Consider the following 15,748-nt stretch of genomic DNA (forward strand, 5'->3'; position numbering starts at 1 on the left):
TCAAATGTACAGAACCATAATTTTTATGACTTTGACCACATTTCTAAATAAGAGCAATCGGCTGAAACTAATTCTTATTTTATGACAGTCTACTGAAGAAAGGGGGGGGGGGGGTAGCTGTGTAACTGACACTGCCATGATAACCTTAAGCACTGATGAATACGGGTTCCCGTTTCTGGGACGCCCTAGCGCGGACATGCCCATCTTCCCTAGCCAGAAGCTAACGTGAGACTGTCAGAGACACCTGTTCCAGCAGTAACAGAGCGGTGTACCAACGAATCTGAACTGGAGGTTGAACCCGTGCGTGTGATATCTGTAATGTACTGTTCAGTAGTAGATAATGAGTATCTATATCTTTCTCTGTCCTAGACAAGTCTACAGTACAGTAGTGACTGCACTAGGCATTCTCGCTTAAAGTTTTGGGGTAGATTTATTTGACTTTATAGAGGAAGGTGCATTTTTATTGGTTTTCCTCTGTCAGTGTGTATACTTTTTTTTTTTAAACTAGGCTAAACTTATTGGTATTCACTGTTTATAATAATTGCTGTACTTTTACATAGAGGAAGAACCACTTCTTTGATTTGGTGAGAAAAATAAGCTATTGCACAAACTACAGTGGCAGTTATCGTCAATAATAGTGCTCATCATGCTTATATCAAGACTTGGTCCTGCCAATGTTTTTTTTCCATTGCACAAATAACATTCAGTTAGATGTTCAATGTTCAAAGAAAATCTGGCACTCTTCAACGGCTCCATCTTTAAGTTGTTGGGTTTTTAGCTTGTCCTCTGTAAATGCTTGGGAACAGTATTTTATTGGATAATGAGGCAACTGTAATTCATGGTTAAAATAAATGCAACCTACTCAATGACTTTTTGTTTGTTGGTATCTATATATAAAAAAACAAAAAACAAATATCCTTCCCCCGACTTTTAGAAAAAAAAAATTGAACGAGACAATTAGCATTGAACTGAATATGTGAGCGCACATGAAATACGAGATGACTATGTTCGTCTCGTCTCCAAGAACATTAATGAATGAATGAACAAAGTATTTCCATGTAAGTCATCTAACATGCTCCCATCGCTCATTTTAACCGTAAAGTTCTGTACAGTTGTGTTTCTTGAATTTCTCACATGGATCTTAGCAAGGAGGAAACAAATTTCCTTTTATTAACACTACAAAGTGATAAATTATATCTTAAAGGAAAACATCATCCAGAGTTCTAATGAAAAACCTGGACTCTCATTTAAATGAGCCACAGTGCATAGTTTTAGAGTAGAAGAGTGTGTATGCATTATTAATTATCTTACGTAGGTGCATCTTTATCTGAATAATGCATTCCTAAATCAGCAGCAATAACAGGCTGGGACCAGGTTCCAACCCTGATTGCATATTTAATATTTAAAGCCAGCATTTTTTGCAGTGCGCTGGTGGTGACGGACACTTCCGTTTGAGGAAATCTCATCCAACGCCACCCTGGCGAGGGCCAATAGACGGATAAACGGGTTTAGCGTTAGGGTCACATTTTTGCCATGACAAATGAATTGGGATTACATTTCTCTTTCTCTGTCTAATCACTCACTCTCTCTCTCCCCCACACACACACACTTTAATTCAAGAAGTAGGTCAATTATTTTGTAGACGACACTGATGAGGAAGACAGTTTCCATGGTAACCACAGGGTAGAGATTGCTTTGGCAATGCTTTGTTCTCCTCTCTCCGTGTATGTGTGCCTTTGTGCACGTGCAGTGAGTCATAATGTAGCACGTTCACGCAAGCATTTCTACGTGTGCTTTAATCGCTTCCCTACATTAATTTACATATTGCCTGGAAACCATAAGATCTATGAAATGTGACAAAAAGGTCCCAACCTTCACAGTGCATTGCTAGCTTTAAGGCAATCTGAGATGATGGCTGCACAGCTGCAGGAGAGAAGCAGTCGTGTTCAGCAGCTTCTTTTAGTGGTCAAACAAAGCAAGCACCTAATCCTTAAACTGATGTCGGCGGGACATTAGAAATGAAATCAACTCGCTTCAGATGGAAATGTTCCTTCACTGTTCGACCATCACTTCTCTGCATCATCTCTGGAACAGTTCGCCAGGCTGATGTCAATGGACAGCAACTTACCGCCACGCTCTAATGCTCCTTTTCAGAGAGAGAGAGAGATGGGTAATCAACGAACATTTTGAACATGAAAGCTCCCGAGTTCAAACTGCTACCAGGTATAAATGGAATCCTGAATAAGCGGGCTTTCATATGGTACCAATGAACCTTGGTCACCTGATTGATACTAATGGACCTCTGTACCTGACGGACCAATAGCAAGCTGGCATCGTCTCCAGCAAGTCCAGCGGGCTGCAAAGCGGAAGAGAACGGATGGATGGAAATGTACAAGCAAAGGTCTCTCTCTCTCTCTAATAATGCACACACATTACAACCATATACTACATCCAGTATACGGTCAAATACTGCTGCGTAAACCTCTGTGTGAATTCACCCATAGCTGCTCATTTTTAATCATACATAGATACATACAAGATGAGTATTTACTGGCACAAGACAAATGAAATAATGTAAATAAGTGACTGAAGTTCCAGAATAAAGTTAAAAATCAAGAAATACAAAATGGAATCAAAGGTGGAGATGAAGAGGATTCTGAGCTAAAGCAATTATTAGTTAAAGTTTAACTCAATATAAATATAAAAACATTAAATTGTTTGTGTGGTAGTGGAAGCAGACTGTTTATTCTTGTGATTTAGAAGAAGACCAGAAAACATTTTCTAACAATTTATGAAGAGATGTAAGACATTCCAAAGGATCCACCATATCATAGCAACAAATTGTGCATAAACATAAATCATAAAGCTTATTCTTTGCCAAATTATATATGAATACCAGGAATTATTTTAAAATAAACTTAGATCTGGTTTTAATTTTTTACAGTCGGATTTTGTGAGGGTCATCTCCAGATGGCTTATATTATTGGATGTTAACAACTTGTCCAAAAAACTATCTTAGGTCTTTGACGAATATTTTAGGCTCCATTGCATAGAGATGCAGAAAGAGAGTGAAGCTGAACAGGCGTATTTTGCCTCAGTCTGGCTGGACGCTGCGTGTGGATGCTGCAGGGCAGAGCTGAGTGCAGTACTTCAAAGGGACGTCCAAACCCACCACGGGGCCGACCACGCTGAGCCACGACAGCAAATAGTTCACTGGCCTGTCCAGAAACACAAGCAAAAAGTCTGCACTGAAGCGAGACATACCAACACTGTAAAAAAAAAAAACTTTAACAGACGAGGGACGAAGACAGAGGACGGAAAATTCATGTCAGATTCAATTCAGGAAATCCGCAATTGATATTTGCATTAATATTTCCCTAAAATTAGGGAAGTTTGGCCACAGGAGGACCATTTCTAGAGATCGTCCTGCAGGCCCTCACGTGCACTCCCTGTGACCTGTTCATATACGTCAAACTGATTTAATCAACGCCCGGGAGGGGCTGAAATTCACATCACAGAACATCACAGTGAGAAATGTCAGGTGAAAGGAATCAGGATATTTATCAGGCGCTCTTTTGCAGTCATACACAAAGGGAGGCTGATGCCTATAAAAGCAACGGGCTCTAAACCAGCCTTCCATTGTGGTTTTGGACATGTGAAACGCACCTGTGCTGGTCCAGAGCTGCCTGAACAACAGGCCTCATAAACTCAGCCGTCCTGCAGGGGTGGAGCATGAAGAAGGGCTGACCCAGCAGGGGGTGCTCCTGCAGGCCGAGCGTATGCAGAGGACTTTGCTGAAGTCGAAGCCGGAAGTTTGGATGAACAGAGCCCCACACCTCCTCCAGTGACAGACTCCTCCCCTCTGACATGGTGACAAACAAAATATACACAAAATAAAAAAAAATATTTGACTAACTAGCTGGAAACGACTCCAAGCAGCAAGTTCTCATTGTACAACTCACCCTGAGTGAAGGCTCTGAAATACAGAACAGGAGTACTATAGCTGCAGGAGTACAGGATGTGATACTCGTACTGAAGCAGTTGTCTGCTGCCTTCAGACGCCACACAGAGCAGGTCGTCTTCATCATCCGTGTCACTTCCCATGCTGGGAGCATCACCAAGGAGGAGCTGCAGATAAACGGTGGTTAATGGAAAACGCGCCACGACGCGCCCATCGCGTCCCCCATTTTCAGAAAAAGCGTGACAATATCCGCAATCCAATCCGGATAAATTAGAACATTTCAAAGTGATCCAGGATCCAGGATCTCTTCAGGATCGTCAGTTTCTGGTGGCATTCCCAACATGTCCTGAAATTTAAATCCAGATCTGCCCAGAACCTTTTTGACTTTTCTTGCTAGCAGACGGGCAGACAGACAAACGCCGGAGACTACATACCGATGGCAAATAAAGATTTGAGGATTTTGAAGACGCACCGATTCATTTTCTGACATTCAGCGATTAGCAGCACAGAAGACAAAGGCGAATGTCGGCATGCATGTTCCGACACAATTCACCTGTTCCTTGTCGTCCGCCCGCTGGTTCGGCACAGGCCGACAGGATGCTCGACGCTCCAGCGCCGAACGCCGTCTGTCCAGCTTCCTCATTGGTCTGGAGTCAATGACGACTGACCTGAGAGAAGTCTTCCTCAAGTAACCTTCTTCTGAACCCTGATGCCACATCAGAAACCAGAATAGTAACCATAGCAATCCAACGCACGGATGACAATGAGCGGCCCTTTTCACCTGGACTGCCTCCCAACTCCAGCCATCTCTCAGTTGCTTTGACTGCTCGAGGAGGAGACGACAGCAGCGATGGAAGTCCTGCTCATCCATCGCCCACGATCTCATTTCTGCAGGGGAAACGGCGGAGAGTGGAGCTACAGCTGATTTTAATATGGGGTTAAATATCTGAGCTAAATTGCACGGCATGGTTCGTGTGTGTCCATTCAAGCAGGAAGGTGAACGACTCACCTGCATCTCCAGGTCTGTAGCCCGCCTTCACCTGCCTTCAGGTAGGACGCATGAATAAATTAACAGCCTGACATGTCTCTGCGGAACATTTCGGAGTTGTGTGTATTAAACCACACAAATCTGACTTTATTTCCCACTTTCTACAACGCTTCTACACTGACAACTGGACGAGCCGCAGACTCGGGCATGTTTCTCTTCCGGGTTGCGCGATCACGTGACTGCATCGTCACTTTGTTATACTTTTTTTTTTTTTTTTTTACAGGTGATTAGAAAAAGGCAATTGTTATCGAATATTGAGTAAACCATGTGATTTATTATAGAAATTGTTCACATATGTGGCAAATGTTTTTGTGTTACGTGACGACGTACATTGTGGGATTTTGTGTGCGTCACTGCTGCCACCTACAGGAATAGTTCGTCACTACACGAGTGTAGATTGGAGAAGCGCATCAGAATCAGAATCAGAAGTCGTTTATTGTCATTGTCAGTGAGGGTTCACAGACGAGGAATGTTTCTCTGTGAAGTCGTGCTACATGTAACAGTAATGACTGAGATACAAAAACATACAAGTACAGACACATCACAAAACAGCAGCAGCAGGAGTGGATACACAGACGTATACTATCAGCAGTAAAACTAGCGTAATCACGCAGTGCAAGTGATCAGTTATGAATGTTCAAGAGTCCGGGACAGAAAATTAAGTGTCCATGAGTCTTACAGCCGAGGGGAAGAAGCTGTTCTTGTGGCAGGAGGTTCTGGTCCGGATGGACCGTAGCCTCCTGCTTGAGCGGAGAGGGTCAAACAGTCCCTCCATAGAGGAGCTTTGTGATTGGCTGCTGTCAGTTTGTCTATTTAATGTCCACAATCTCCTTAATAAAAGCATCAGTTCTGTCTGTCCAGCTCGTTTCTGTCGAGCCTTGAGTTCTCATCGTTGCACATTTTCGCCCTTGTCAGTCATGCCCGGCCCCATTTGACATTTTGATAACAGACATTTTTGTTTGGATTTTTACAGTGTGGAAATTTGATAGATGAACATATGATATATGTTTGACCCATGCTGCAGCTGTAGCAGCTATCAAAAATCACTAGCGTGCATTAATAACATTGATAATTATTAAAAGTTCATTCCCATAATCGCCATTGTTTCTATCCCCACCAATCTCATGAGCGGAATGTCGGTGTCATCCAGAAAGTCTTCGCCAGCACTTACGTCAGTGTCGGAATCATTCTCTAACAATCTATCCAACTTTGTCTGAGATATCTTCTTCTTTTTATAATTTCTGTTGTATTGATTATTAGAGTCTGACATGTCTTTTATTTTGTTTTTATTTTCGCCTATGAATCCTCTTGGTCAGGCGATTCGTTACTCGCCGAGTACCTGTAAATACCACACATGTAGTCGAGACTTGCCTGTAGAGCGATACGAATTATCACATCTGCAGGGGGGAGGAAGGAATGGGAGGGAGGGAGGAATGAGTTAAATTATCAAAATTAGAAAGAGATGGCAAAAGAAGCAATTCACTGAAATAATCAAAAGAAACCAAACTAAGACATTTTATTATTTCAGGCAATTCGTAACAGTTTCTACATTGAAGAACAGTCAACAATTTGTTTTTTATCAGGGAGTTATGTACCGAGTACATTTTGTTCTGAGTCTCTTCTGTAAACATACAATTTCAGGAAACAAAAACTAAAATACAATAGATATTTTTCAAAACAAATATTTACAGTTTTTTAATTTTTTTTACAGCATTTACAATTAGAATAAAACAATCGGCAAGGACAAACTCTGCCAAAATGAAAGGAGGTGAACAATGTTAAAAACATCTATTTGAGATCTCTAACCTTTTGGAAATGCATGCCAAGCAAACGTTATGGAGTAACTTTGTTTGTTGTTTGTAGATTTCTTAAAAAAAAAAAAAAAGTCTCCATCTTAATTTGTTCAGAGGAATTCCACAAAGCTCTTTTGCTTTGACACTCCTGAAAGACGTGCCTACGATTCTTGCCTCCACACTTCCAAAGTTGTCCTGGGTATGACACAGCATAGTACACAAGGTAAAAAAAGTAACCGGAGCATCCCAAACAATCTTTTACATCAGATTGTGCTGAACTTCATATAGCTTGACTTGTGTTTTTAATTAATGTGAAATATTCCCGTTAAGTGTGGCAGGATCTTATGGACAGGTAGCGAGCAAGTGTTTCTGAACAAGCAAAATTCCCACACCAATTTCTGCAGATGTTCTACAGTTTGCTCATTTGCCGACACTATATCACAATGTGAACGCACGACTAATCAACTTTATGAACATTACATAAGGCGCTCAATTAAATAATTTATGCTGAACTTAAATCACACTGAGGAGAATAAAGAAACAATCAAAGGAAGTCATTGAGTAGTTTTCCTAAAAGCAAAATCGTAGCTGTGTGAGATAATTAATGAATATTCATGTTCTTTACATTCCTGCATTGGATATAAGTGCTTGCTTCTTTATAAGATATTCTTAGGTTGCAAACATTACTGTTGTCTCCATCATTTGAAAAGATATTTATTGGCATTGACACTGAAAACAAAATAGGAAAAGCAATACTTTAGTAGTTTTAGAGAATGTGCAAAAATATGTCTGACACAAAAGTAAATTAAGATATGATTCAAATACCTGTCAGCAAATTGCTTAAACACTGTGCTAAAAAAAATGTAACATGTCTTTGTGCCCAATTATGTTGTTGCCAGATTATGAGTTAAAAGCCCAAAGTTTGAGGAATATGTCGTAAACAATCTCTGTCGAATGTCCTTTTGCGTCTGGCTGGGGAAAGCAAAGCAAAGTAACTGAAAACGTTAATTTCTCATGCCTGGCTGCCAAAGTGGGGGGGGGGGGGGGGGGGGGGCACAGTGGCGTAGTGGATAGCGCTGTCGCCTCACAGAAAGATGGCCTCGTAAGTGTGAGTGTGTGTGTGTGTGCATTTGAAAATAACACGTGTGACACGTGTGACTCGCAAGGCGGATAAGCGGCTGCAGGCAAGACGATTGAGGTCGTCTACAAGACAGACAGACAGGCAGGCAGGCAGACAGACAGGCATGGGCCACCGAACAGGCGATTAAAGGTTTTGCTGCTGCTCTGGGATACAGAAGTACATTATTAATGCTTTACTTGCTATATTGATACTCATGCTATTTCTAAAGTACTTTGACATTCTAATTTTCTTTGCAAAATTACTTACTTTTCAGCAACCCCCCCACCCTCCCATTACCTTTTTTGCAATACAGCACCGCAACTCCTTGGAGTCAGAAAAAAACAAGCTGTGTGTAGTTTGGATAAACTTTGAGATACTCAGACGAATGCCGTCCTTTAGTATTCGGCACAGTCAGTTACTGCGGGCAAAAAAATATAAAAAATTGTCTTTGATGGAGAAACCCAACTCTTGACACTTCTGAGTTAGCATTTATTTTATTTTTGTTAACCCACAGAAAACTCATGCAGAAACATACCAACGGCACAGATCAGAACTGAACCTGCTGTGAGGCAACACCGCTACCCACTACGCCGCCATGCAGCCTGCTAGTGATAACCAAAGAGTCGTGAAATGATTTAGCGTTATCATGAAGTCTAATATTAGTCTGGATAAGTATGCTTATATTTTAATACATGAATATACACTGTACTGACAAATGTATTCACTCAGCTAACCAAATCACTGAATCCAGGTGTTCCAATCACTCCCATGGCCACAGGTGTATAAAACCAAGCAGCTAGGCATGCAGACTACGTCTACAAACATCTGTGAGAGAACAGGTCGCGCTCAGCAGTTCAGTGAATTCCAGCGCGGGACCGATAGGATGCCGCCTGGGCAATAAATCCAGTCGTGAACTTTCCTCACTACTAAATATTCCACAATCAACTGTTAGTGATACTATAACGCAGTGGAGGCTATAGGGAACGACAGCAACACAGCCATGAAGTGGTAGGCCACGCAAAATGGCAGAGCGGGGTCAGCGGATGATGGGGCGCGTAGTGCGCAGAGGGCGCCAACTTTCTGCAGAGTCAGTAGCTACAGACCTCCAAGCTTCATGAGATTAGCTCATGAAATGAGTTCTGTCCATTCACCTGTCATGGCTGCAGCAAGTACAAAAAAGAAAGTTGGCAATGAAGAAAGAAAAATTCACTGAAAGAACGGTCTGCTTGATTTGCCACGTTAATAATAATAATACTGTTAATACTTGTAAATGTTACCACGCATGAAAAGCTGTCCAAGAGTGACCGTGTTAAAAAATGAGGAAACTCAAAATACAGGTGGCCTGAATGCGCTGAATGGCAGCCTTCAATGAAAAGACGCAAGCGTTCTCTAACTATTTGCACACATCACGGACTTTGGGACAAAGCTAGAACTTTTCCAGAGACACTGGTCACTAATGGAGTCGTGCACCGTGTCATTTCCAAGCTCTGCGTCACATCCCGGTTGACAATATGTGTGTGGATGAGAAGCGGTATGCAGATGACATCGTGTTCTTCGCTGGTGAGTTCAACGACCGCTTTTGAGATGTTGCCGCTATCAAAAAGGACATGTTGTTATTCTACTTGGACCCTGATGAGACGCCACCTCACCTGCAGCTGGAGCTGATGGAACGTCGGCCTGACAGCGAATGACGCAGCGACACCTGTAGCTCCCTTGTGTCTTATAACCGGCAGCTGGATAAGAAGAAGTTTACAGACAGGCGCGCATTTGAAAATAAAATGTTAAATTCGTTGTCCAATGTGAGCAGACTTTGTCTGTTCTGAACTTGAACCAATCGCATCTCTACCAATGTTCTCCTACCTACACTTCTCAAACGTTCTTCACGTTAGCGTCAGCGGCTTGTCTGTTGTTTTGTTGTGCGACATGTCTGTTATCACACAGAGTTGCATTTTACAGAGTTTCTGTACTTTTCTGCTGGAATTTTGGATAATTTGTGTGTCCTGATGTGTCCATCTGAGCGCTTACATTCAGCAACTGTATTGTTTATAGCATATAAATGAAAATATTAAATAAAATAACATTTATGTGCATCTTTGATTGTTTTAAATATTGTCGTCAGGGACTGTTGACCAAATCTGGCCCCTCCTTTAAAAATGTTTGGACACCCCTACATTAAGTTAATGATAAATTAAGTATTCCCTTCATAATCCTTGGAAGTTGAGTTTGGACAACTGAACTTCGGATTAATCTGAAGGTGTTTTCCCTCTCGTCCAAGAGAGGCAAAACGTCAAATCAACTGGTAACTTCTTAAGGACCAACGGACGGGTGGGGGGAGGATGGGCTGCAGATACTCTGGAAAGGTCAGCAAGATACTGACAGTCAATAGAACTGCAGAAGAGTTGAAAGATTTTTACTCCCCTCCAGTCAGAACTCGAGAAGTGAAACTTCTTCAAACCCTAAACAGAGTCCAGTTGCTTCAGATTCAATCTTCAAGAATTAAAACATCCTGGATGAAGGAAATCGACAGCAACATATTTAACAGCCATGTTTAAGAAATATAATGAATCTTCCTGGATCCAATGTTCCAAAGGGACTTTTTATTTTGAGACAGGAAGTGCTCTGGTAGGACACATCTGAGACATGTGTCTAATTCTCAGTGTCAATGCTTAATTAGTGTTTGTATGTCATTCTTTATCTCGTAGTTGATTTAGAGCCTCGTCTTTTCACATATGCAGGTAAAGGTTCGCAGAATCTGTGGGAAGATTATCTTTCCATTCATAATCTCGTTGTGTTTTGACTTTTCAATTTATGAGTAAATGCTTGTCAATGAGGAAATGTCCCTGAGGTCTAAGAACCGGGTTACACTTCAATGGGATTTAATCAAACATGCGAGAAAGGGCTATTCTGTTACAGGGCAGTCACTTCTTCAACTTTCCCAGTCGGGATTACACAATATCCATCCAAGAACATTTCATTAACGAGCTGGTTTTCATGACTGTCGAGTGTTGGACTTCTTCACGTCGGTCACATGGCTTAAGTTTTATTCCTTTTTGGATTCACTTGGGAGGGTTACGCTTAGAGTTTTTCCCACATTGTCTAAAAGAAAAGTATGTCAGTATTTTTTTTAATCTTTTGTTTTTTTTATGTAAATTGTGTTAGATTAATATGTCAGAGGTCAGAGGTCGTCTTCCACTCAATCCAGCAACATTTTTACAAACATGTAAGATCGCAGCTTCCAGAAACTCCAGACACTCGTCTCTGATGTGGGTTCCATCGAGGTCACGACGAGGGATTTTCCCTAAACATGTGACACTTTTTGTGTCTCCCTTGCCTGTTTGATACTGTACAGCCATTTAATGACTCTTGCATTTCGCTCCACAGCTGAGATTCCGTACGGAACGCGTTCACCAACAGTCTCGTCATCATCCTCGCCTCCATCTGAGAGTCCATCATTTGACGATCGGCGCGACTGATCGCAGTCGGAGGAGACCATGGAGGCCGATCGGAAAGTCAGGCTGATGATATCCGAGTTGGCACGTGCAAAGTTCTCCGGACCAACGGCTTCCAGCTCCTCAGGTTCAAGGCCGCAGTAGTTGAAAAAGTGCTCCACGTCTGCTCCAGCCCAGGCATGCGGGTCTGACAGGTCCGATTTAGATCTCTGCAGTGAGGAGCGGCGAGCCGCAGAAGAACCGGGCGCTGGCTCCAGTTTCGGATCTGTTGAAGTATTAGAAGGTTCTCTGAAATCACAAGGTAGTGATTGAGGGGCAGTACTGTCACAGAGCGAGGGGGGTGGAGTTGGACAAGGCAGCGACATGGAAATTGGGGGCGGGAGTGAGGCCAAATTGGGTTTTGGAGGGATGGGAGGTGCTGAGGAGCTGCTGGAATGAGCTGGGTGAGTTTTGCCATTGCATAGTCTCAGGAGATCAGAGGACGAGTGGGACGTAAGCAGAGGTGGTAGCGGGGAGTGACATCTGCTGATTCGTCCTCCTTTATTCCCCCTCCCATCCAGGACATGTCTGCTAAGGTTGAGGTTTCCTCCCTGCAGTGGACTGCAACGCCCCCCGCTGTTGATAGGGGGGACCTTCAATGAATGGGAGAAGGATCGAAGCGAGTATGAGGTGCTCGGACTGGGAGCTGAGTCTGTTGGCTGCTCATTAAGTGTCAGTGTAGATCGGTAGGTTAAAGGCACCCTAGGAGGAAACAAGAGATAAATACATGCAGTCCTGCACAATATGCAAACGGTTAGGGTGGCAAGATCAAGTTCAATCCAGTCCAAACTAATCCAGATTCAAATGGCGTTCATTCAATCCAGTCCAAACTAATCCAGATTCAAATGGCGTTCATTCAATCCAGTCCAAAATAATCCAGATTCAAATGGCGTTCATTCAATCCAGTCCAAACTAATCCAGATTCAAATGGCGTTCATTCAATCCAGTCCAAAATAATCCAGATTCAAATGGCGTTCATTCAATCCAGTCCAAAATAATCCAGATTCAAATGGCGTTCATTCAATCCAGTCCAAAATAATCCAGATTCAAATGGCGTTCATTCAATCCAGTCCAAACTAGTCCAGATTCAAATGGCGTTCATTCAATCCAGTCCAATCTGATCCAGATTCAAATGGCGTTCATTCAATCCAGTCCAAACTAGTCCAGATTCAAATGGCGTTCATTCAATCCAGTCCAAACTAATCCAGGTTCAAATGGAGTTCATTCAATTCAGTCCAATCTGATCCAGATTCAAATGGCGTTCATTCAATCCAGTCCAAACTCATCCAGATTCAAATGGCGTTCATTCAATCCAGCCCAATCTAGTCCAGATTCAAATGGCGTTCATTCAATCCAGTCCAATCTAATCCAGATTTAAATGGAGTTCATTCACATACTGTCAATTCTTGTTTCCACGTTTATGTCAGTTTAACAGAAACTAAATTATCCAGAAAAAAGCAGGGGGGAAAGCAAATTATTCAGAAGAGTTCTGGCTTGACCGTTTCAATGAGTCCAGCTTCCAGATGAGTTCTTTTCTCTCGACACTTTCATGGCTGCTCATCAGAAGGTCCTCCTGTCTCTGCTTGTCCAATTAGATTCAGACTTTTGCAATTAGCATAATGAGGACTAGGTGGCGCTATAGGAGTCTGCAGGAAGTCTGCAGCAGACCGCCCCAGGTCACCCTGAAGATTCAGGCTCAAAGAAGCCAACAGGACAACAACGTCCACAAAAAGCAGAGATGAAATCATGTGGTCCCCAAACCAGAACCCCCCCCCCCCCCCCCGCCTAACCCTAACCCCCCCCCCCGAGATGCTACGAGGGACTGTGGTTTACACAACATTGCACACAACAGCTTAGTGTAAGTTTTTACCGCGATGGTGTCCAACTCCTGGCTGATGACCTCAACAGCACGCCACTCTTTGCTCCGCCTCCTTTTCCTTCAGATCCTTCTCCCGAGGAGGACGATGAGTTGAGAAGATTTTTGAGGATCTCCAGGTTCAAATTGTCTCTTTTGCCGCTGCTGCTCGTCGCACACGTGCCTGACTTGGCGTTGTTGTTGGACGCTTTGAACGCTACGCCGCCACCAGTTCCTCCTCCACCAATCCCAGGTTTCCTCTTGGGCAGGAAGTTGTGGCCAATCAGAGGCTTGGCCAGCATTGGCGGTTTGATCGGCTCCTGTTTGGCATTGATCACCTCTTGACTCTTGACATACTTGGCCTTGTCAGCTTCCAGCCTTTCGACAGCACTGAGACGCTTTGGGTTCGGATCCACCTGACAGAAGTGACAAATAAAGTTAGTTAGTTAGCATGTCCTCTGTAGTGGACATTTGTCCCAGGAGGATATAATGATGCTATGTAGACAGTACCTGTCTCCTGAAGTAGTCGGGGCCCTTATTGAGGATGCGGAGGGGTACAGAGGAACTGAAGGGTGTCACAAGGCCGGCCGCCTTGTTATCTGGCAGCACTGGAGTCATTGTCTCTGTCGGCATGGTAACGAGGTGACTGGGGTGGCTGGCCGTGGTGACAGTGGGTGGAGGGAGGTTGACAGAGGCCGGGGGCACAAGAGGACCCCCAAAACAAAGCGTTTAGAAGAACGTGTTTCTCCTGGCCCCCCATGTTGCCCGTGTGGCCATGACGAAGGCAGATTCTGTGCTTGGGGGGGGGGGGGGGGGGGTTGTACTTATAAATGATTGTACATTGTTGTGCAGCTCCACTAACTTGAACAACTGATTGACTAAGTTACTACGCTTTGGCAAAAAAGGAAAGGGAGGAGCCAAAGCGTTTCAGTGCTTCCTGCTTCCACAGGGCTAACGGTTGGTGGGAATAGAAAGTCCAGCTGCCTCGGTTCCATCTGTTCACCTCTGCGTTCAGCTCCACACACTGTCTGGAATTCACGACAAGAGAAAAAAGAGCCAATAGCTTTAAAGTTATACACGCTTACGTTTCTGAGACGAAGTCAGTGCAGAGAACATCGATTCCTGTCGCGGGACACTGACAGATGACAGACAATAATTCTTGTTATTACCCGTTGGCTTATTAAAATGTTAAACATGCTGAACTATTCTTTAGCAGCTTTTTGTCCTGCTTGACAATTTTACATTGAAATCGTCACAAAGCTGCTGCGTTTGGGCGTTTCTTTTTCTTTTTACACTACAAGAGAGAAAAGCTAAAACTCAGGACACCGTGTTGGATTTTGGCGCCATGTTATTAGCATTGATTTGAATGTTTTAAGACGACGGAACAGATTTAATTATTTTCAGGTATTCCTGTATTGTAGCATACAGAGTGGAGTTATAGCCACTTCCTGTTTCATTCATGTGCGATACGGATTACCCAGCCTGCATTGCGGGTTGTGAGAGACAGACACTTTGCCATGTCCCTTTCTGATCTCCATATGTAACTCACCATTTAGGTTGAATTTCACACAAAGTTTCCCAAATTGTGTTTTTGTTCTCCAAAAATGCAATTAATTTGGAAAACAATAATAGTAGTAGTAATAACATTATTAATTATTAATAATAGTGCTAACTTATTATTATGATTCTAACACACAAGAGTCCTCCCACTGCTTCGAGCTCAGTCCCTAACAGCAGCAATAATGATAATATGAACAATAGTAGTAGTAATAATATTAATAATAATAGTGCTAACTTATTATTATGTATCAATAATGATAATATGAACAATAATAGTATTAATAATATTAAAAATAATAGTGCTAACTTATTATTATGTATAATAATGATAATATGAACAATAATAGTATTAATAATATTAATAATAATAGTGCTAACTTATTATTATGTATCAATAATGATAATATGAACAATAATAGTAGTAATAATATTAATAATAATAGTGCTAACTTATTATTATGTATAATAATGATAATATGAACAATAATAGTATTAATAATATTATTAATAATAGGGTATTTGTGCTGATTGGTTCTCGGGCCCCTGAGAAGATTAGAAGTCAAACAAGAATTAAAAGTATATAAAAATGCTCATCCTTTTATGACTTTAGTCATTTTACAGTTTTATTTAAAAAAAAATCTAAAAATCCTCTCCTTATAGAGAAACAGCAAATCAGAGGCTTCACATGAGCAGCCTTTACAAAATCACTTCTCCTGCGCGTGTCTGTGCACACATTTATTCACGCGCACGCTGATGCTGGTGGTGCAATGAGATGCCAATGAGACCCCCCCCCCCCCCCCCCCCCCAGCAACAACAAGCGCAGCCATGGATGCGTTCTGGTCCGGAATGTGTTCCGGAGCGTCTCTAGACGCGGCGCTTCGCGCTTCGCGCTTCAGCCGCCGGGGCGGAAGGAAGTTGGGTTG

The 15,748-nt window shown here is 42.6% G+C and overlaps 2 protein-coding genes across 2 annotated transcripts; both read right to left on the bottom strand.

Moving 5' to 3' along the window:
- Positions 1-2,722: 2,722 nt before the first annotated feature.
- atg10 (ATG10 autophagy related 10 homolog (S. cerevisiae)) lies at positions 2,723-5,123 on the bottom strand. Its single transcript, XM_068748587.1, has 6 exons — positions 4,971-5,123; positions 4,743-4,849; positions 4,515-4,667; positions 3,963-4,128; positions 3,667-3,862; positions 2,723-3,218 (listed from the first exon to the last, which is right to left on the bottom strand). The coding sequence occupies exons 2-6, from the start codon at positions 4,845-4,847 to the stop codon at positions 3,095-3,097; spliced, it is 744 nt and encodes a 247-aa protein (XP_068604688.1). The 5' UTR covers positions 4,848-4,849; positions 4,971-5,123; the 3' UTR covers positions 2,723-3,094.
- Positions 5,124-10,572: 5,449 nt separating this feature from the next.
- fam110b (family with sequence similarity 110 member B) lies at positions 10,573-13,898 on the bottom strand. The gene is made up of 3 exons (XM_068749231.1): positions 13,776-13,898; positions 13,281-13,681; positions 10,573-12,112 (listed from the first exon to the last, which is right to left on the bottom strand). The coding sequence occupies exons 1-3, from the start codon at positions 13,896-13,898 to the stop codon at positions 11,221-11,223; spliced, it is 1,416 nt and encodes a 471-aa protein (XP_068605332.1). The 3' UTR covers positions 10,573-11,220.
- Between the last annotated feature and the right edge of the window lie 1,850 nt (positions 13,899-15,748).

The sequence above is a fragment of the Brachionichthys hirsutus genome, chromosome 15 (genome assembly GCF_040956055.1).
Source record: "Brachionichthys hirsutus isolate HB-005 chromosome 15, CSIRO-AGI_Bhir_v1, whole genome shotgun sequence".
Classification (NCBI taxonomy): domain Eukaryota; kingdom Metazoa; phylum Chordata; class Actinopteri; order Lophiiformes; family Brachionichthyidae; genus Brachionichthys; species Brachionichthys hirsutus.